Source organism: Neopelma chrysocephalum, unplaced genomic scaffold (genome assembly GCF_003984885.1).
Source record: "Neopelma chrysocephalum unplaced genomic scaffold, ASM398488v2 Primary Assembly neopelma1_24, whole genome shotgun sequence".
Classification (NCBI taxonomy): domain Eukaryota; kingdom Metazoa; phylum Chordata; class Aves; order Passeriformes; family Pipridae; genus Neopelma; species Neopelma chrysocephalum.
The window spans coordinates 45,804,297-45,828,039 of record NW_020897693.1 but is presented as its reverse complement, the minus strand read 5'-3'; the positions used below and the strand labels follow the sequence as shown (position 1 = coordinate 45,828,039).

Here is a 23,743-nt window from a genome sequence, read left to right as displayed (position 1 = left end):
TGAACTCACTTATACTCTTGCAGAGTAGAAGACTTCTCAGTTAACAAGTCCCAAAATAGTGTGCTGCAGCGTATAAAACAAGGTAGGGCTTGAAATAATTAGCCAGAGATGACAGATGGCAACTCCTTTCTCTTTTTTCCCTTCTCTTCTGTTGCTGTAAGATCAAGGTGATCAAAGAGCTGAGGAACATTTGTTATTGTAGGAAAACTAAAAATATCTTAAAATATTCAGGCAAAATAAGTTCATTCAAGTACCAGCAGTAGCTCTCACTGTTCTTGTTCAACACCTTGTACGTGAGTCTGTGTGTAGTAAGTTTCCCTCAGATTCGGAATCACATGTGCACAGATGAGAATCTGGGTGTGCCCAGGCTTAGGAGTCAATTTATTAAATAAAATTATTAATTTCTTTACTTTAATTGTTTGCTTGTGCTAACAAACCAGTGATCTATTCCACTGCCCGAAAGCCTTCAGAAAAGTCCCCAGAGCTCACCTCTCTGCCAGATTCCTTGAGTAACATCATACAACTGTGTGTGAGGGGAACCAAATGATAAAGAGCAGAGTGCAGTAAAACTGACTGCACCAATAACTGTTGAAGGTGTCTGAAAGGTCAGTGCTGCATCTCACTCTAGGCAAGAATATTATTATTTCCTATGCTCTTTAGGAATAATATCTGGCAAGCATGGGCATTTTTTAAAGGCAAGCACTTATGGACTCAACAGGAGCTTCTATCTTGTAGGACTTCTGTCAGAAAAGAGGATTAGAAGGCAACTGTGACCAGATGTAATTAAAATGAAAATTCAGTAATTTACTCAAAGAACATAATATACACTGCTTATAAAGGAAAAAAACAGTAGCATCTACAGTTCCTCTCCCAGTCCCAGTCCCAGTAGTAACTCTGTCTGACTGGTCCTAGAGCCCGAAGAATATATTTTATTTTTTCAACTGCTTAGTGTAGCTTTTCTGATGGAAGTTTTAAGCGAACCCACCAAAATGAGTCCCTTAAGCCAGAGAAAGATGAATTTCAAATCAGAGGAAAGAGAAAAGGATTGGGAAAGGAAGGAAATAGTTAAGGTGAGAGCAGAGATTATAACCTCTGTCCATCAACCTGTGTCTGGATGCTTTATACCAAATTAAACAGGAACAAAACTCTTTTCCTTCTGCCAAAGCACATTTCTTTAGTATTCCCCTACTGCACTTCCAACCTCAGCCCTTTAATAGAAAGCGTAAGATCAATTTCAGCTTGCTCCTGGGCAGTGGGCTTCACCCATACTCATTACAGTCCTATTACAAATAAACAGCACAATTCGGGAAGAATGACATTTCTGTTCCAGCACAGCTTGATCCAGATGAATCAAGGAGGTAAACAGACAAAAACAAAAGTGAGAAAGGTTTAATAACACAATTAAAATATAACTTTATAAGCTTGTGAGCTGATGCGGTAGGCTGCTTTCAGTAATTTCCAGAGGGAGTGCTTATCCATGACTACAAACCAAAGCAATCTAGAAGCTGGCCACTGAAAGCTGTAAGGAGCGATACTGCAACCAAAGGCAGCTTGCTCAATCACCTGGAGAGCTCTCTTTGGCTTCCAAATCATAAATTGAAGTCTACCTCTAATTTTGTTCCCTCGATTTCTCAATACCTCACTCTTTATTTTTTTCTCCTTTCTTATCACTTCTTGGTAGTCTGGAATCCCTAGTGAGATGCAGTGCAGACTGGTAGGACTCTGCCAGACATTAAAAAGCAGTCAACAACTCTTCGACAACTTCAAATCACTTTCTGTCTGGGGCAGCCCCCCCGATAGCCTGTGAAAGCAAGAACATATTTGTTGCAGTCAGTCTTTTCTGGTGCTTTTCTTATCCTTTCTTACCCTGCAACTTTACATTGTAACTCGCCATTTCTGCCAGCCAAATATTTTATGCAAACATATTGGCCTCTGGAAAGCCAGAAAATAGTGGCTCTTACAGAGGTGAACCTTCTTCAAGTGTTATGTGAAGGGCAGAGTCTGGGCAGTAAGCAGTGTGAAGATCCCTTAATCCCTAGGAAAGGTCAGGGTCATTATGTCTCTGCTCTCTTGGACAAATGCAGTCTGAAGTTTGCCATGGCAGAAGTCATCTCCCCTCTCTCCCAGCTTCACCAGCTGACTTATTTTAGATGTGCTCCAGAGCACTAGGGAGCATTTGGACAATGCAGACAATTTGGAGCAGGGCATGAACATGAACAGAGTCCTTTATTATTGTAAGAAAATAAATATACGCTTTCTATCTCTAAAGAATGAGTCAGAAAACTCATTCCTTCTGGAATTGCATGTCTGTTTTTTTCTCTTCCATACGTATTTTCCACCTGTCCATCCCTTCATTTTCTAGCAACACAGAGAAACAAATTGAACAGGAGCAGTCCTTATTCAAACTTCTGTAGGATCACTCATTGAACCTAAAGGTTTGCATTTAAGCCACTGATACCAACACTCTACCAGCTAGAGCTGAAAACAATCAGTTTCCACAGACTTTAGGGAAAGTAGAGGCAGTAGTAGGTAGCTTGGAAGAAGGCAGAGATTGTAGCAACTACTTCTGCTGCTTCCACTGTTTCCCTCTGCTTTAGTCACCTTTGAATTTGGTCACAGACTGTTTCGCTGTGCATTGCACTAATTTCTCACATACTCAGGTATTTAACCTCAGAAGTGTCTCACAAGCAAAAATGGTTATCTCATTAATAGGAAACAGAAATGTATTTTGAAGATTCCAAATCAAGTTAGCAGAAGTATTAAATCAGTCCTCAGAGAGCTGGCTCAGCTCTTCAGTCTCTGTGCAGCCCTGCCCCAAGAACCACACTGGGGTAGCCAGCGCAGCTGCTCCTGGTGAACAGGGCACATCCTGGTTTGTAAGTCCACATTCTTCCTCCTCCATGAGCTACTCTATGCCCTTGCTTACCTAGTGCTCTGCACAATAATACACTCCCTGCTTGCACGTTTGGATTCTCACGGTGCATTATCATTTGCCCTTGGCATTTTTCAGTTCACTGGGGGAATCACAATTGCCTGCTGAACAAACTGCATTTAAAATAATCATAGATTATTTAAAATTTAAAATAATACAGATTAGTATCTATTTCTGAAAGCTGTAATTTAATTCATTATATTTCTAGTTAAACCATTCAGAGCCTTAGGTTATGGATAGCACCTCTAAATAAAGGAAAACCTGTATGTCTTTATTATGAGCAGATTTTAAAAATCTTGTCACGTTCCACTGACAATAATGGCATTCACTTAAGATAACTCAGTGCTGACAGATGGTCCTCTAAGGGATTTTTGCATGTCAACATGTAACTGAATTTTCATATCTTAATCACCTCATATTACAGATATACTCGATACCCTTGTTGGACAGATATGTCTGTGGACTTCTGATATTTGCTATAGAAGTCACCCCTTCTGCAATGAAAGGCTGACTCCTTTCAACATACACAAAAAAGTAATTGTTTTGTTTTTAAGAGAGGTCTCTCTTCTCTACCTCTAATTCATAAGCCCAGTACAGTTTAGACACATTTACCATATAATATCTCTTGCTGGGTCTGAATTTTTAATTGTGCAAATTATGAAAGAGTGGGGTACTCATGTCCAAAGTGAAGAAAATCTGTCTTCCAAAATCCAGTGATATACCTGTTTTAAAGTAGCTGTATCAATTCTACAGGTGTTCCAAATAGACTTTCATGCTAAGGATTTATCCCACAGCACTTCAGACTTCAACTGCTAAACATCTCTTTCTTTTCCCCACCTCCCTTCCAAATGACTGTCTTTAATATTTCTGATAAAGGATCCCTCTTCTCTGGTTTAAATTCTGCCAGAATGCCTGGAATCTAAGGAAAGGTCTCTGTTACTTGTTTTATGTGTCCATCAGTCATCTGGAAACTATCTGAGCTCCAGATTTGGATCACCCACACATTTGTTCTGAAACATATGTACAGGCCTCCCTTCTCACAATCCAAACCCAGCTTCAGGTTGTTTATTTTGAAAATGAGTACTGAAAAGAAAATTCAGATGGTTCAATACTCGCAAAAAAAACCTCCTCCAAAAGCTATCTATCTATATATGTGTGTATATATATCTATAGGAAGGAGAGATCTGCGTGCAATTTGACAGGCAAACTGTTCATATTCCAAAGTTTCAATTATTTAACAAACTTCTTTGAAAGTAATGGGGAAATTCTGTGGATGTTCTGTAATGAAAATTAACCCAACAGAGCTTGATGAAAATTTGAAAAAGAATAGGTAGGCTGAACAAAGTCTGCATGAGCCTGAATTTATAGGAAAATGCATATTGTAGAACTTGGATAGGCATTTGCCAAAGCATTTCTAATTACAAAGGAACCTCTTGAATAAAGAGCACCAGAGAACCGGGATTGTGAACTGACTGGACCCTGGGTCTGAGCTGCAAAATGTAATCTCTATTCCCTGTACAACTAATTTCAAGTCTGTAGTTGGAGTCTCAGACCCTGGATCTTGACATTGTAATTTGATCCCATCCCCCTCCTAATCAGATGGAACAAGAGCAAGGTGAGACACAAAAACTACAGACAGGGAAGATAGTTTTGGCATTGCCCTTTTGAAACAGTGACCGTGACCATGTAACACATAATCAAAACTTGATTAACATAGAAATCCAATTACTGCTTCATTTAAAATCTTTCATTAATATAAAAAACACTTGTAAAATGCTTGGACTTCATTTCCCAACAACTGCAACTTGAAAAAACATTGTTGAGGGGTCAGATTCAATGACACAACTGTTATCTCGAAGCTATTCCTCCTAAGCTGAGGTTTGGGTGCCTTTCTCACAGCGTGTCCATCTTGGGCACCATGCAGATCTGGCATGACCCATTCCAGAGGCATGTTCAACAAAGCTGTGTTGGTATAAAAGGTCCTGGGTAATCCAGACTACCAGACGCGGATCAGCAGGAGCTGCTGAAGCCAATTGCTAGTCCCAAAATCAAGCTGAAAATGCAGTCCAGCTCTATTGAGGAGCAACACAGTAGCACTGAGGACCTGTTGTCATTTTTGTCAGCTGTGAATGTCCCCAGAGACCTCTGTGCCCAACCTGCTGCTCCCTGGGGTGTGAGCTACATGTCAGAACAGTGTCTCCCCCCAGACCCTCACCTCCCGCCTGGCTGATGGCCCTCATCTCTGTGATGATCAGCTGCATTCAAATATCAGAAACAAAACCAGGGATGTGGCTGACTGCACTCCTTGAGCCAAACAGCCCATCTCTTTGCAGAGACCCACAGCAGACTTACACTTTTGGGAAAATGATTCCAGAAAAGCAAGTGCATGAAGCTGCCCCAGCCCATCTGACTGCCTGCCATGGGTGACATCAGTGGTCCAAGTTGGCATGGCATGAGTTGGCCCTTCCCAGAGAACCCTCTCCTGATCTTTATACTCCTTCACATAAAGCACTTGTACGGGGCTAACTGGTTTTGACTTTTCCCTAGATGAAAGGACAGAAGAAGAAATTATTTTTGAAATTCTGTTCCAGAATATATTTTTTAAATTTTTCTCAGTGCACCAAATTCCTGATCCTACAAAGTCCTTTTTTAGAAAGTGACACATTGCAGATACAAAACAGATCTGAAAAACACTTTAAAAGCATTTTGTAGTTTGTTTTTGTGGGCCTCCGTGCAGTCTAAGCAAAGAAGAAAGGCAATACTATTACCTCATCTCACACACACAGAACTGAGTCAGGAAGAGGGGGAGTTATCTGATGAGATGCGATTGTCTATGTCTGAGACACTTGACTAGATTCCCTTTGTAATTATCGGAAATGGGTACTTCCAGATTTGCGTCAACTCATCTAAAAGTAGGCTTCTAAAATAGGTCAGATTAATTTCATCCTGATAGTGCCTGCACTTGACTAAGAACAGGAGCCAGAGCTGACCAGCAGTGGGCAAGGTCAGTGTTGCCTTAACTCTCTTGACTGGTGTAACACCAGGCACATTTGGCAAAGCCACATTCAAGACTCAGAGCCCCAACCCCCAGTTCCTATCAGTTCCCATGTTCTTTCTTCCAAGACAGGCTGTTTACCCACAAAATACAATTAGTTTTAGTTAGGATTTCACAGCTGCATTAATACGTCTGTTTCACTACCCAGAAATGCGAACATTTGATTTTTTTTTCAGTATATTTGACATGGGCATTTATCTTGCCCTTGTTTTGCATTCCTTTCACTGCTAATTTCCCTCCTAACACCTTTAATCATATTTTTTTCACTCACTTCAAGAGCTGTGTGGAGGAATGTAATCAGTCCATTCAGGGAGAATTTCGCTAGTTGAAAAAAATGCACTTGCTCAGGTTTTAAGCAACACTGCAGAACCACCCTCAAAACAGAGCCCTGGAGTGGCAGGCAGATGTGAAAGGGCTGCTGAAGCAGTTTGACCAGCGAAGCTGAGATGTGGGGTTTCTGGAATGCTCCACTGATGGGGCAGACTCATAGACATCAACTCTCATGGAATAACAATCCAGGGAGCACCCTCTTTGCGTAACAAAGATTAACAAATTCTGTTCCTCTGAGGGTAACAGAAATCCTCCGGCCTCCAGGCAACTGAACAGCCCCAACTTTGCATGCCATCACTCCTTTGTCATCAGACCACCTGCCAGGCAGATGAGCTGGCAGAAGATCAGACAGGTACAATGAAAACCTGCTTGTTTTCCAGCACACCTTCCTCAGAATAGGCTGTCACCACGTGGCATCTCAGCTTTGCCTGAAACCCAGTGGAAATATGTTCACCTGGAGCTTCTCCAGCCAGCACTACAGATTAATCCTGACCGACATCTGCAGGCTGAGATCATGTTTGTGGGCATAAATTTCCGTGCAAATATATGTTTTCATATCTATTTTATATATGAGAATAAACAGACCTAATTGGTGAAAATAATGCATTGGAAAGTTTAAAGACCTGTTTTTAATAACCTTTAAAGTAGCTTCCCTTGAGAGGTTTTCACTCACCAGTTTAAATATTTAGTATTATATTTACTGTTCTTGTTTTTAAAGAAATATTTTAATGAAGCAAAGTGGGTAATGACTTGCAAACCACTGATTGTCACAGGAGCAGGACTTTAAAGAACATTGAAAGAAATAGAGAACCACTTATGCTAAAGATGGAATAGTCTACAGCATTTTTGAGCCTGTCCCGTAATTCCATACTCTTTCCAGCTCTCCAAGTTTCATAAAGATAATGAAATATAGGATTTGTGTTTTCTAAGACATAGCACTATAAGATTTCCAGACAGTATTTTTTATTTGCTAATAAGTCCTCTCCTTTCTCCTGTCGGTACTTTTTGCATTCAACTCTTTTCTTAGTTTTACACATATATATAAATAAAGAGCTGTGAGGACCAACTATGCATAGAAGATAAGTTATGAATTAAAATATAGTGATTTAGCAACATTAAAAAATTGCTCAATTAACTTTTCTAATTAACTGGTATGTGACAAGCAGAAACAAAATGCAGGTAATTTATGGAGTTGATTGGTTTGGAGAAAAACAAAAATGTTAAATGGTTGACTTTGTTACTCCATATTTCCACTCTTTTTTCTTCTTTTCAATTCTGATTAAATTACCACTACTAAATTTACAGGGGTACAGAGCAAAATTAAGGCCTCCTCATGAAAACGTCAGACTTCTAGAACAAAAAAAAAAAAAAAAAGCAAGACAGAATAAGGAATGATAATCCAAGCATGCTGTTATGTGATAGCACTGGAAGCTAATGGTAAGGGAAAGGTTTTCAGAGAAAGAACATCTGTTTAATGAGAAATGCAAAAAACACCCCACGAAAGCAAACAAACAAATATCTTGTGAAATACCTTAGATTTGTACAAAACAAAAATTGAAGCTCTGATCCTGCGATTAGAGATACAGAATTTGATACATTGCAAGCTCTTGTTCTTTCTACTGTTTCTTTCACTTGCTTTGCCTTTGCTTCTTAGGTGTTTGTTCATACAAAACCAAAATCAAGGGAAAACAACAGGGTTTACCTGAAACCAGCAATGTATCTACATAAGGCTCAATTCATGCAGAAATCAAAACCATCCTGGGAATCCTGGGAAATCTACAGTTATTAGTACCCATTGAACGGTTACAGCCTAAGATTTGGGAAAATTTCCCTATTGTGTCATTCATGAGCATAAATTTTGTTGTGATATTGCTTAAAGTTAGCTATCTTTTCAGAACTTGTTTGACTCAAGAAGGATATTAAAGCAGATGGTTTAATGCTTTCCCAGTTGGGGTCTTTTCTTTCACTCTTCTTTTTTTTTCTTCCATAAAAGTGACTAAAAGTTTTTTGCCATTCAGTGTATTCTTGTCAGAACAAGATTTCTTTCTTTCTAAAACTCTTACCTTTCAGTCTAATAACTCGTATTTTAATAATGACTTAATGTTAGGTATCTACTATTGCATTTTAAATAATCTCATCATAAATCAGGTGTTATTCTTCCTATCTAAAAATTATACATTCTCTTAAGAGCAATCAGCTATTTTAATGTTGATCATATGATTCAAAATACACAATGAGTAAGGGTTCTCCTAGGTTTGGGAGGGTTTAAGGATGCCAACCTATCATTCCAGCTTGGGTGGAAATGAGTACAGCTTTTTCAGAATTATGGTTTGCTGGATGAGAATAACTTCGATCTTTGAAGCTGCCTGAGTTATGCCTTAATCAGTGGGGTTTTTTTCTTATTTTGAACAAAGTTACAGCTATGCTCTACCTCCCAAAACATTATGTGGAAGAGCCCATGTACGTAGACTGTTTCAGTAAAGCTCATTAGAATAGGCTTGATTTTAATGGAATGAATTATTCTGAAAGCAAAGAATTCAAGAATACAAACACTTCAAAGTGAACTTCAAGAGAGAAAAGACTGCGCTTGAAGTTAAGTTTATCCTTCTAGCACAAGCTTCAAGCTGCTAAAACCTAGCAAACTGAGACCCAAAGCAAGAAGTACCTGCAGAAGGAAGCAGAAGACAAAGTTATTGGAGACCATTAACTTTCCCCTTTTTTCTCTTTTGTTAGGCAGTCTCTAGCTATTACTGACTTAAACATCTCTGGCATTTCCATTATATTTGTATACCAATAACCCTCTTCCCCCCAAAGATCAAACTTCCCGTGTCCAAAACTCCCCAGTGCAGCAGGATGCTCTAACCTTCCCTAATGTGGCTTAACTTGCATTAACTGCATTTGCCCAGCATAGAGCAGGAGCCTCAGCCTGGCCATTTTTATCCAAAATCATAGCTGGAGGACCTGCTGTCTACTTTTTGTACAAATCCTAGTGATTAGATTTTTAGAGCAGCAGAAGACTTGAGATCATACCTCTTTTCACTCTAAACAGTTTTGGCACTGTAACTCCCACTTCACAGAAGAAAATTCAAGTTGCCAGGCTACAGGAAGAAAAACTGACCAAGATGAGCAGATGAGTAACAAGAACAACAGGCCAGAAGCAGAGCAAGTGAAAAGTGGTATGATGTGGTAACATCATGAATGAGGACATGTAGAAATGACCAGCATGGGTTCTCATTTCCCTAGATAATATTGGAGTATAATTCACCAAGAGAAATATAAAAATTAAATTATTGCATTGACTGTAACTGCATTAAATGTCTGAATCAGAATATATTATTTTAAGGGAATATAACTACAAGTGGTAATCTAAGTATAACTGTAACCACGCAATATGTGCAATTGAAATAGAGCACTGTGTTGGCAAAACATTAGGCTGCTTCCCATCTCTGAGCTGCATGGATCAAGCAAGCAACAATTGTAAAGCTTTTGCATTAACTCACTGAGCTCCTATTGCAGCTTGTAGAGAAGAAGCCAGTCACGCTGTAGACAGCTCAGATAAGTGTTTCTTGAAGATTGACATGTTGTTCCCAAGCCTCTTGTCTAATTAAAGACCCAAAACATTAATCTACTGAAGCTGATGGCAGTACTCACTTGACATCAAAGGGAATCAACATTCACCATTCTTTTATGAAGAATTATTTTTACCATATGATTAAAAAAAGCAAGAGAATTCATAATGCATCATGTGGCAGCACTTTGTCTCTAGGTGATGGCAGATTCCAGTTCCATTGTGCCTCAGAGGTTCCACCTGAAGCCAAGAGATCAGCTCAATATTGAGGTTGCAGTTCCTGGACCAAGTTACAGTCACCTCCAGAGGTCCCAGCTCTGACAGGAGTCCCATCCTGCTGTTCAACTGGCAAACACGCTAGAAGACTGAGGAGCTTACAAAGTAAATAGACAAGGATAAAAATATCTCCACTGTGCAGATAAGAATTGAGTCACGTGCAGAACTGACTCACCTGAACTGGCGCAGTTGAGCTCCAGTAAAGCAAGGGAAAGATCCTCAGGTTTATTGCTGCAACTCTAGAGGGACTATTTGGATGCAGATGGCATATTGGCCTTCCTGATAAAACTTTTGCATGGATCGCCTGGCTTTATGCTGTCTTATCTCTAAAACAGAGAAAACAATAAAGTGAAAAACCTCCTTTCCCCAAATTCTATGCCTAGTGCTTTGTTTTGTCAAAGAGTATAACTAAAGCTAGTTTAAAATCATGGCATAAATTCTTTACTGAAAGAACAGTGAAAAATTGGGGATTACACCTGAGTCTGGGAAGTCTTGGCTCCCAAATAAGTGGGAAAAAAAGGGAAATAGTCATAACCTTAAAACTGTGATTATATTAATTACCATTCACCAGATGAAATGCTGAACAATAATATCTCTAGCATCTATATGGCCAGGGATTGGAGTGGAAATGAAATCAAATAGGACAAAATTTTCCTCCTCCACAAACTTGTAATTTGGACTTTAGGCAAGGAAATATTTTTGCATGGTTTATTTAGAGTTGCTGCTCTATAGATATCTGCTTCAATCATAGTAAGGTAAGATAACTCTAAATGAAAAGTTTCTGTGTGAAACCAAACTCTAGACCATGTTTTGTATTTTAATGAAGATTCTTTCACAAGGTATTCCATTACAGATAATGAGATAGTAGCAAAAAATACACTAGACAGGACAGATGGGAAGACAGTCAACTGCTTATACCAGAAGATTTTCAAAGTGCAGTAAACAAATTATGAAGCACACTTCTCTGGCTAAATGCCAACCTATACTCTAGGGAACTGGTCAAAGGGTGGATCATGAAAAGCCTTTTTGGGAGCAGCTAAATTCTACAGCTGTGGTCTTTGTTTTTCTAGTACTTTGCAAGAACAGAAGGGGGAATTACGAAAGCGTCTATCGTACACTACCCATAAGTTGGAAATGCTTGAAACGGAGTTTGATTCTACACGTCAGTACCTTGAAATAGAATTGAGACGTGCTCAGGAGGAACTTGAAAAAGTAACTGAAAAACTGAGAAGGTTAGTAACTAACTTTTTGAAATAAACAGTTATTAGGAATTTACAAGAGACTGTATTAAAGACATTTGTAAGTAAAAATAAGCATAGTTGCAAACATGCATAATTTATTATTTATTGATTACATATCATGTTTTCATATTAACACATATTATGTGAATATATTTATCTGAATATATTTTACATGCCACATGAAGTTATTTACATGTGATATGTAAGACGTCTCTGTACTAAAAGCAAATATGCAAATAGTGAAACACCTATATAGGTACATATATGGCATTGTTTATGTGTAAACCTGCATGTGGATTAGTGCCACATTGTGTTACAAATACAAAGGTTATAAACACACTACATATATATGTATTTATACTGCATATATACAGATTTATATTTTTTTAATGATTTTGCACATTTTCTGTTGTTACTCTTCATTGCACTGATACAAGAGAATACAATTTGGCTCTTCATCACTCAAAGCTGAGATTATATTCAATTCAAACAATATTAAGACATTTCTCATTATGCTACAGCAAATAATTTCTTTTAATCTCAAGTAGAATGGAATGATACTGAAAAGCTATTATTTAAAACTGTTGTGACCATGGTACAGTGCTGTTTCAAAATGGGAACCCAGTTAATATTAATGATAAATTATGTTAAGCATGCACTCCTGACATTCCTGACAGTGATTAAAATTGTCTGCAGTCTAGCTTTAAATTTATCAGTGATTCTTAATATCAATTTTTTCATTTATTTGCAAAACTTCTGATACTAGAATTATCCATTTATGCAGGAATGTATTTGCATGTCTTGTGAGACTTTCCTAAACTGATGTTATAATGGAACTGTTTGATTTAGTTCATTGGATGAGTCAAATTAAATTCAGAACAAATCATTCCAGGGCTATACGCAAAGAAATATTTTTCATTTCTTGCAGAAGGCAAAAGCCAAACCAAAACAAAGCCAGAAAACACCAATAAACTGAGTCAACCAAACCACTAAATGCAAATTTTAAACAGAATGAATCTGTAAGATCATAATTTAGGAAACATCCTAGTGTGGTCTTATAACTTAAATGCCTCCCAATCTGGGGATGCTTCTTAAAACAAGACTAAAATATGCAGGTGACACAGTGATTTTGAAATCTACACACTTCTATCCAGAGCAGTCTGGAGATTCTCCAAAACAGTTTTCTTGTTAACAATATTTTTTCCTATCATTTCACTTAGAGCAGAGCCATTTAAAGTAACTTCATTCTTGATCTAATTTCCCCTGATACATTCCAGGACAGGGAACACTGGTACTCTTGTTTTTTTGAGCATTAATTCAGACAGCTGTCATAAAGCAGCAGAGGGGCTGACCATCCCACTTCTGTTAAAACAAAGGGGCTTCCTAGTCAGTAGGAAGTCTCTTATCAACTTCACTGGGCTCTATTGAGTTAAGCACCATTTGAAACTCAGGCCAAGAGCTCACTGCAAAGTCTAGCACTCATACCCAAACATCACATTAGCAGAACTGACTTTCCAATATTCTAATGGAACATTGTACCATATTATGAAGAAAACTTATATTAAAAATTATGTTTCAGGCAGGTGATTACTCCCCTGAAGACATATCATAATGGAAGCCAAAAATATGTTACGAGGTGAGCTTTAAAAATGTTTCTATTGAGAATAGCAAGGCATACTGCAAGTTGAACAACTAGATTTCTCAACCTGGAGAACGATAACGTCTGAAAAAAACCCTGTCATCCAACAGCATGTCAGCAACATGTCACAGGGGAAAACCAATATGAGAAAAACAAAGTAGAATTAGTTTCAATAATGTGTCTCTTCCTTTATTCATTGCACAGGGAGAGAAATTCAACCCCCCCTAAATAAATAAACCGTGTGTAACCAGATCCCTCTTGCATACTAGAGAACACTTCTGTTATTAAATTTCCATTACTGTAAAGTGCAAAATTTTTCAAAGAGGCTGAATGGCCATCCTTTTTTAATCCTTTCTGAAACTCTTTGTCTTAATTTATCCAGAATTACCTGTTTTGCTGCTAGACCTCCCCTCTCACCCAAGTGAGAAGGTGACTCATGTGGCTAAATGGTCAAGTTTTTAACCTCACTACAAACATTTAGAAGTAGTCTCTTTCTTTTTTTCCCAGTGTGAGAAAAAGTAGGACAGTGCTGAGTGGGTTTGAAAATATTAACTGTAAAGCATAAGTTCAATTTTGAAAAGTGACTGAAAAGAGATTGGGGTTTTCATATACCTCACAGTTGTCCCTTATCTGACACGATTATCATGGCTTTTATGAGTTAAAATTTAAAAAAAATTCAGAAACCGATCTTGGAACTAATTCTGGACTCCAAAGTTCACATGGTGTTTCCTTCTTGAGACCCTACTCTGGGTAACAACTTGTTGAGGTCCCCACCCTATCTTTTACAAGAAAATAGGGGGTTTTTAAGACATGGGAGGTAAACCCATACAAGCATGTATTTAGCACTGACATTAGCCCCCACACATTTTTGTTTCACCAAAAGCAAGATATTTCACAGACTGAAGGGGTCACAGAAATCCTGGGGGGAAAACTCTCTTGTTTTCATATGGAAGTTGGTGTAACTTGTGATAACAGAGAGACAAAAGTTTTCTTGAACAAGAAGCTGCTACTTTAACAGTCACTCTTCAAAAGTAACTGCACTCTGGGAGAAATTTGCTTCTGTAAAGAAAGCATATACATTTAATGTTTAACACAGTCAATATTTTTCATTAGGCCCTAATTTGATCAAGAGTCTAAACATGCATGTAACAGGTGCAGATACATGCACCTCGAGTCACATGTGTATCATCTAATAATACAAACAACACAAAATCCATCAATAAATGATAATAGGTTATTGACTCACATGAGTTTATCCTTCTAGCAGTTTCACAGGGTAATGAAGCTGACCTACTCTTCACTTTAATTACAAAGCCAGATTTACAATGATGAAGTATTTCACACCTCACAACGTTCAGGCTACCTGGGTGTCTGTTTTCTGCAAAAAGGGTTAAGTTACCATTTGTTCATCTGATCATTTTCAAATTTTAATAATTTTCCCTGCTCTTTATTTCTCCTTTGCTTTATTTTAGAGTTTAACCCAAAGATTGATCTGCCTCTGTTCCTCTTTGAACACTTCCTTCCCTATATTTCTGGGTCCATTTCTCTCCTTGCCACCCACATTTGCTGATGCTTCTTTTGGCACAGTGAATTTCCAATTTGGGTTTGCTTATATGTGCATGTGTATGTGCTTGTGATGTGTGTACGTGTTTGTGCTTATTTTGACTACCTTTGCATACTGTTCTCAATAGAAACACTTTTTGAAGCTTAACTTCCTACTTACTGTGGATTTTTTTTTAGATTTGATTTGACTTTACTGGGAGGCAGTCAATTTTTTCAGTGCAAAATAAATGTCTTATAGAAATAATGTTTGTGGGCTACTTTCTCCTAAACACACAACAGATTTGATAAGCAAAGGCAAAAGAAGTTACAAACAGACAAGTAGATTGTGATAATCTCTTGCAAAAACCCTCTATCACCATCTAGGCATGGAAGTGTTTTCATTGAAAAACAATTATATTAATGGTAATCAACCTTTCAGTCATCCATATCAAGAGAAAAAGTGACAACAGAAGCTGAGGAGTAAATCCAGTGACACGTTGTCACCATCACAAGCCCGATATTCAAGTAGCAATTATTGTTTTTATTCATGGTCTCAAAGTTACAGAAAGGGAACCTTTAATGTCTCCCTTGAGCTGTCCACATGTCACCACTGCACAGCAGAATGGGTTAGAGAGACGCCTGAGGTAGAAAAGCTCTGAACCAACTTTTTTGTCCTCTTTTCTTTCAGGAATTTATGCAGATACTTTTGAACCCAAAACAGTTAGCAGGTGCTAGCTGTTTAAATCAGTTTTTACGCCACCTCTACTTGAGCCACAAGCTTTCTGGGTGCAACGCAAGTTTAACCTGTTCTATTTTGCTTTACTAGACAAAAAATGTAGACCATGACAGAGAAGATACTGGGACACTTCCAGTCTCAGCCAGCAGGCACTATTTTATTTTTCTAAATCCTTGCTTCCTGCACCACAGCACTCGGCCCTACCAGCAGAAGAAAATATTTGTGCTGAGTAGCTGCAGGCAAAGCCATTGTAACCCTCCTTGTTTCCACTGTTTTATCAAGATCATCTCTGCCTTCTCATGTGCCACAAAAAGCTAGGTACAGAGTACCCTGAGATTTGTCTCTGTTGTGTTGACAGCTAAATAGCTGTGAAAATCCCAAATACGCCTAGAGCTGAAAAATAAATGTCTGTAGAGGGCTTTAGTGGTAAATGCTGTGAGAAGCATGGACAACTCAGAGAATTGTAAACTTCAGTCAATCCTTTAAGTCACCTGGACATGAACACAGTGGTTCATGTTCACTCTGGGAACAGTGGTTCATTAAATATGAGAACTGTGGTTCATTAAATATGAGAACTGGTGAGCAATGACCAAGTCTCACAGTGCAAGTCTCACAGATTTTCAGCCCATTTGAGTTAACACCTTAGCAAACACTCTACCACAGATCCTCCTCACAGGGGGAAGCCTCTGCTCAGCAGCTCTGTAAAACTTAGATAACATTGAAACTTCCCTCAGGCTTGCAATGAATGTTGGAAATGGCTGCCCTGAGTCTGGTCTGACCCTTGATACCCCGAGGATTTTCACCCATGGGGATGTCATTATTTATATCCACAGAGCAGATGTCCTTGGCACAGACATCCCCTCTCAGGTCCGTGCAGCAGATGTTATTGTATTGCTGGGAGCCCGAGCCAGAGCTCTTCACGCCTCAAGAGGGGCACTGCAAGCCACTGGCCTGCCCTGAATGGAGAATTCTGATCATTTAACTGGAAAGAAAATCTCCATGGCAACAGAAGCTGGGAGAGACTTGAAGTATCATGTACCAGGAATGGGTGGGCTGGACCCTTTGATTTGCAGCCATGGCATGATTCAAATACAGATCTTCATTTCAGTTTCAACAGGCACTCTAACTAACCAAATGATAAATCCAAGAGACTTCTTTAATCCCAGTCCCTTCCTGATCACCACGGAAACTACGCTCAGATCCAAGCTTCCCAGAGGAGGTCCCTTTCTGCTGTATATAAGTGTATTGCATCTGAGTTCACTCTTACAGTGAACACACTTGCACATTACCTAAAATCAGCTCACTGATGAAAATACTTTGACCTATTGATCAGTACAAACATACTGATTTATTCAGACAAACTTTTCACAGCTGAGCTTCTAACATTTGCTTTACATTTGTAATACATATTGCTGAGGTGATGGGTACTAACAAGACCAAGGAGCTACCCTCCTTACCTTCTGTGAAGAGAAAGGCACAGCTCCTACCAACATAGCAATGTTTTTCCCACAGGCTGTGCAGCTTATTCATCACAATACTAAGATTACCATTTAAGTAGCCTAAAGATGCACAGGCTGAAACTTTTCTTTGGTGTATCGCTCTGGAATAAGCAGGGAAGCCTCATTTTGTGAGTCCATTCAATCCCTAAAAAGAAATACCTATTAAGGTATCTGAATACATTTCCTAAAGAAAGATGTGTTTAGGTCTCGAGAATAGGAAATCCCTTGGACTTTAGTGTAAAGAAGGGATATTATCTTCTAAGTCATGATGTTGATGCCTGAATGTCGCTACAGTCGTTAGGATTCTGCTAATTGTTTTTATTAAGAGAGCTCCACAATTTTTTTTCTGCTGCCTAAGCCTACAGCTCAAGCTTCCTCTCTAGCATATTATTCTTGAGCCTGATGTAAAGCTACACTTTCCTTGTGCAAGTTCCTAGGCTGCACACAAGTGCAGAATGGCCAACAGATTTTCACTTCCTGATGGAATTTGCTGCTAAATATAGTAAGCAAACATGAGAAAGAAGTTTGCTTAGGAAGCAGGTGGTAATTGCATTTCAAAGGCAACCACTGACTGGCAACAGGAGTGATAAATAAATAGATTTCAAATAATGCAAGCCAAGGTTTTGTACTGATGTGAAAACACAGATAAAAAGCAACATGAAAAACAATGCATTCAATTACATTATATCATCTTTGTTTTAGGATACAAAACAATTACCTAGCCTTACAAAGAATTAATCAGGATCTGGAGGATAAACTTTACAGAATGGTAAGTTATCATAACTGGTTTCTTTTAATATATTATGGTTTTATGGTTCTTAAGTCATAGGAAAAACATGTATGTAGCTGTCACAAAAAAACCCTCACGCTCTAAATGTAATTATAGTTTAAAAAGATATATGACTTTATCAGTATCATGATGTAGAGCTCAAGCTGTGTATGATGACATACCTCCATCAATTTAAATGAAGATTGCCTTGACTGATGATCTGGCTGAGTAAATTGTACCTTTAAAATAATTCTGGTTAATTTAGCTAATAACTTCATGGGTTTTAAATATTTATATTTTCATTAAGTATCAAATTTAAATAAGGTAATCCAAGGTTTTCTCATGCTTCTTAGATACTTTCACTCGGCTTTTATTAAGTGATTTAATAGAGCTTGGATGGTCTGACTTTTAAATGCTGTCATAACTATCAATCTCAGTATATTAATTTCCAATCTGCATGTGTCTGCAACTGCAATGTCAATGTCACTGTCACAGGCCAATTAAAGCCAAGCGAGGAAAACACTGCACCATTTATGGGCTCCACTTTGCCAGACACAGCACCACTGACTCAAAATAGCTTGAAGATGTTAAAAAGAAATGGCAAGGCCCTTGGTGCCCTGGCTCATTGCTAATGCTGCTGGGACATCACTAGCAGGAGTAAAATTACAGAGGAATGTACAAATAATGTTTAAAGAGGAAAGAATGACAGTTTTGAACTTCCAAAGATTCTCAGAAAGGAGGTTGTAGCCAGGTGGGGGTTGGTCTCTTCTCCCAGGCAGCTCTCAGTAAGACGAGAGGGTACGGTCTTAAGCTCTGCCAGGGGAAGTTTAGATTGGATATTAGGAAGAAATTCTTTATGGAGAGGGTAATCAGGCATTGGAATGGGCTGCCCAGGGAAGTGGTGGATTCTCCGTCCCTGGAGGTTTTTAAGATGAGACTGGATGTGGCACTTAGTGCCATGGTCTAGTAACCACGGCGTGTTGGATCAAGGGTTGGACTTGATGATCTCGGAGGTCCTTTCCAACCCTGCTGATTCAATGATTCTATGATTCAGGCCATGAGCGCATCCTGGCCTGTTGCCTCCTCTCCTGGCTCAGTACAATCAGTCACTCCCATCTCTCCTTCTGTGCAGCCCCAGACCCGACATGGCCCAGGCAAGCACAGTGCACGCACAATACACGGTTTATGGAGTGTGTTCACAGATCTATGCACAGAGATAAGGATGCTAGGATAAGCCCATCTTTTAGATAAGACTCATGTAACATTTGCATGGATGGGCAGCTTGGAATGGAGGGAACAGATTATTGTGGGGTTTGAGTAAATAGGGACTATAGCAACATTCAGGACAGACATCAGCCTTTAATAAGAAAGGGGAAACAATCATTTGAAAATGTCATTGTTCTTATCTCAGAAGCCCATTTAAATAGCTAACAATGAATAGGGGACTGATGCTTTTGCAAGTGGGTAACAACAGGGCATAGTTACAGCTGGGTTGTAGCTGACATTTGTCCATAAATATATATAAACACTGTAAAAGCATAAATAACGTTTGATCTCGGGTTATTACTTTTTTTCTCCACTCTTCCCTTGCTACTTTTTCCTTTTAGACAAATCACTTCAGGATTTTGTCGTCATCTGTAGCCTAACATTTATTACCTATGTGCTACAAGACATTAATAAAGTAGAGTCATTCAGGCTGGTAAATAAAATAAAAATAATAGAAACACAGAAAGAAGAACTCCAGAAAATCCATGTGTTTTTATCAGGTATTTCAGATCAAAGCAAAGAATTTTCAAACTGCTATTTCAGCATCCACTTAGATCCTTGAGAAATTATTTCAGAGCACAGCACAGAAAGAACAAAAACTGGTTCCGTGGAGCACCGTACCTTTCTTTATCCCACTAATAAGACAGTCATTGAAGATAGCTTTAGAGGCTTGAAAAAGATCAACCAGGCTCTGTACACCACTTAACTCCAGGCTGCTTTGCTTTCTGAAACATTGAAACTGAAGACACAAAACAAAACCAAACAAGTGTCAAATGGAAACTCTATCAAAAGGAAAGAGGTGAGGAAAAAAGTACTGTATCTGATTTAGATAAGCCAAACATTTTGATTTTTAGGGCATTCCAAAACCCCTCAATACTTCAGAGAAAGTTGAATTAAATAACAGCTGGTCTGGTTAATCAACAGCTTATGGCGGACTGGGCTCTTGGAAACCTCTCTCTCCCTTTCTTCATTAGAGGAATAGCTTTGTGTATATGTTTTTTCTTTCTTTTGTCTAACTTGCCAATCTAAAATCAAACACCTTTGATTTCTCTACCTTTACACAAATCCAAATATATAAACCATGTGTTTACTTTCTCCCTCTCTCCCCTCTCCCCTTCCCTTTGTATACACGTATGTATATGTACATGCAGACACTCTTACACAAGTTTTCACTATTTAATGTGTTCAAATGCAACAAGTAATGAAAAGAAGAACCCCAGGTAGTGGTCCTTTGCTCCTCCTGCCTGCAGATAACCTGGGATGGTCCCAGGAGAGTTACTCCCTGCCTTAAAAAGTGACCCACAACTCCCCCTCACCCAGTGGCTGGCCCCAGCTCATCACAACTTATCTAGGACTCCACCTCTTCTAATATTTGTGGGTATCCTGAACATTGAAGCCTTTCATGCCTGCTATTAGTCTAAGGGATGTAAAAGAATAATCATTAATTCATCAGCAGTCACAGAAAAGGAGCTGATGTAGCAGTTATTTTTCTTCAAAGCTCTGCTTCCTTTTGGGTGCTAATCTATAAAATATTTAAAATTATTTGAAAGTACACTTCTGATCACTGCAAATGGTGTCCAACTGAAACCTCTGTCACACCAGAACTTGAAGTATAAGTATAAAATATAAACCACAGTGTCTGATTTGGCTAAGAGCTAAAAAACTACAATCTTGAAATGGGAAAGAGCTTGTTGCATTAAACTGGGCAAGACTAAACACATGGAACAGTAGAGGTGAATGTGGCACAGAACTAAAATTCTTCTGTCACTCCTCATAAAACTCTGTGTTCCTACCACAGTCAGAGTCTTCAGCTGGAGAAGATTTCTTTGGTGTTGTAAGCACTGGTTAAGCAGTGGAATATACAGATTGTCTTCATAAATAATTAATCTTTACAACTCTTTTCTCCATTATTATGTGGGAAAAGACTAAGCAGAGTCCTCTCACTGTGATTCCATTACAGGACTGTTCAAATTAAGAACTTTTTATACTATTTAGTTCCAGTTGGCGTCAGTAATCTTCACTTTTCTTTACACGTTTGATTTTTTGGAGCATGCTCTGCCGTGGTCTTGCTGCTCACAAACAGCAGTTTGATTATGATTATAAGCCATATATAAGTAGATTATGCAGGTCATCCCAACCACATGTTAAGAAATCCTTTATATGACTTCAATCCAGTTTGATTTATGATCTTCAGTGGAATTAAGCAACATATTTTAAAAATGTTCTGAACTTTCAAGGCAGTTAGTTGTGTAATTTTACCTTTAATGTCATAAGCCAGACTTTTAATTGTATCTACATTTGGGAAGAGCTGGTACCTAATAATAGCTGCTTAATAAACTCAACTGCTAATGAAAATTGCACACATGTCTCCACCCCCATCTGCATTTTGAATGTTCTTGAAAACATGATCTCAGAATCCAGCTGCAAAAAGCTCAGAAGGCCTTATTCTCCAGAAACACCATAAAATATGTCTTTTGTAACTGGAAAGCTTGACAGACAGACTGCTGGATGGTATTAAGCTTTGATTCTCACCTCTGCAAGGCCAGACCAGTCCTCTGCACACAGTGAATTATACATTTTTTCATCTGTCAAGATGAAAACTCTTAAATTTTTACAATAAAAATTTACAAAATTTACAGCAAAATTTTGCCATAGAACTGTTAGAATATTACATGTTAATGCCTGATTTTTCTTATACATTAAGGCAGACTGGGTGTGTGACTCTGCCATAAAGTTGGAAAAAATTATTATATAAACCAGTAGTAAAGAGGGATTTGTGTTAAGGATGATCATGTCTGAAATGCTGCACTATCTGAGCACAGCACTGATTTTTATCCCGTTTCTGCCTCTGCCTATGAGCTGGAGGAGGACTAAGAGGTACTGCAAGTACTTTATGCTCCATGTTATTAAGAGTTATTTATCCAGCTCTTGAATATCTGGGGTTTTCCAGTCTGTTGGTCATAATATACACTTATGCATCTCCAGTTGGGGAAATCCAAACATAAATTAAATATGAGCTGGGCAGTTTTGAGCGGTGCTCTGAGACTTTGTGTCAGGGGAATATTATTTTAAAAGAAGCAGATTGCTGGGTATCCAGGACAGAAAGGTAAAGAATATGGAAAGTGGTGAGGAATTTGATGAACAATTTCGGTCAGGCATTAAAAACATCTAACTACCAGCAGTATGGCTATGGAATTTGAACCAGTCACTAACTTGCACCTGAGTCTCCTATGACAGCTACCAGTCACACCCCCAATATGGTTTAAAACATAAGTGAAAGATTAAAACAATGGAGAGAAATCCTGTTTCTCACACAAACATAAGGGAAACAGAAGCCCAGGGTCTCAAGGTTCTTGCACAGAGCATGATGACTTTGACAATGACTTTGAACAGTGATTTAAAGCACATCTTTTACATTTTCTTTCCTTTATGAAGAAGTTTCTCCCCCTCCCCCATGTCCCATGAAAATCAAATAGATATGACCTAAATATACTTAAAAGGATTTGCATCCCAAAGACAAGAAAAGTTTAGTCAGCTCAACCTGACAGGCTCATTTACTCACATTCACTGAAGACAGCTGTGAATTTCAAGAGAAATTTATACTGGTTGGTTAGTTAAGGCAGAAGCCAGAGAAGGTCTGTGCTTTGTGGACCAAACAACTGTGAAACAACATTTCTAAGGAAATGACTGTAAATGCCACAGAAACAAGTAATTTATAAAAATAGCAGTTGAAAAATTGTATTTCTAGGAGGATTTCAGGTTACACGTTTTTATGCTTACAGGCATTTTTTGCTAAAGATCTCCATCTCTCACTAACTCTTTTCAGACTCATTTCCCAGGTTAAAAAATATTGCCAAATAGGCAATAGGACCTACACACATTAACACTTGTAGCAACTACACAGACTCAGACTGAGTAGTTTCATTAGTTTTGCAGACAAATAAATGAAATCTCCTGGATAACTGGGGACAGGAGCATGAGCACACAGGCTTTCAGACATTCTCAGTCCTTTCACTCTCTCTGAACAGAGATTCATGTCCCTTTGTTATCCCGTTGTTACATGGTTGGTAGGCTAATCCTCTTCCCAAGAAACACATAAGACAGACCAGCCACTTCCTAATTGCTCTACATGAATGTGCCATCATGAGAGACTGTTCTGGAAACTAGTTTCCATTTTCTTCTGAAGTCATGGGACAGTTCTTCTGCTCTGTCTCTTCCTCTTAGCAGGACATCTGCCACAAGTATGAGGAAACTAAGGAAGCTGTAAAGTGACAAGGGACTTCCAAAATTGTCTCTGTTGCATGATGACAGAGCTCTTTCTTTCTTAACATGTGCCTTACCTCTAGGCCACTGATACACATTTGTTATACCTGACATTTTCAATCATTTTCTTCATCCTGATCTCCATGGTTTGATCTCTATCTCTCAGGACTATCCTGGGGGATACCATCTTGACCAGATGGGAATAGAAAAAGCTGTTGTTTTCAAAATGGCTGAAAAAAACCCAGAAATCTGTGTGGGATGTGGGTATCTTTGACCTGTGCCTTCCTTGTAAGTGCCTTGGTTCTTTGTGATTATCTGCCAATTCACCACAATGAAAAGGAAAGCAAGAACAAGAATAAGCCTGAAAAGGTTTTCTGTAGCAGGCATTTCACATCTCAAACTCCTTCATGAAAACTAGTGTCATCTGTGAATATGGAAAACAAGGCATAGAATAGCAACTTGTCTTGGCCAAGGAGAAAAATTCTGAATAACTTCTAGGTCTTCTCTATCCAAATCCATGGTCTACAACAAATATCAAAGGACTTCCTAGAGAGAGAGAAGGAGAGAGAGAGAGAGAGAGAGAAAGAAAGAAAGAAAGAAAGAAAGAAAGAAAGAAAGAAAGAAAGA

General features: G+C 38.6%; 1 protein-coding gene across 6 annotated transcripts in view; it reads left to right on the top strand.

The window, feature by feature from the left end:
* BEGAIN (brain enriched guanylate kinase associated) overlaps positions 1-23,743 on the top strand; it is a 161,569-nt gene that overhangs the window by 89,141 nt on the left and 48,685 nt on the right. For 5 of the 6 annotated variants that reach the window (XM_027673978.1, XM_027673974.1, XM_027673977.1 and 2 more), the window contains 3 exons: positions 11,232-11,393; positions 12,982-13,038; positions 17,521-17,587. In XM_027673978.1, coding sequence (XP_027529779.1) covers positions 11,232-11,393; positions 12,982-13,038; positions 17,521-17,587 — 286 coding nt within the window. The remainder of the gene's footprint in view (positions 1-11,231; positions 11,394-12,981; positions 13,039-17,520; positions 17,588-23,743) is intronic. The other variant, XM_027673976.1, reaches the window with a different exon arrangement.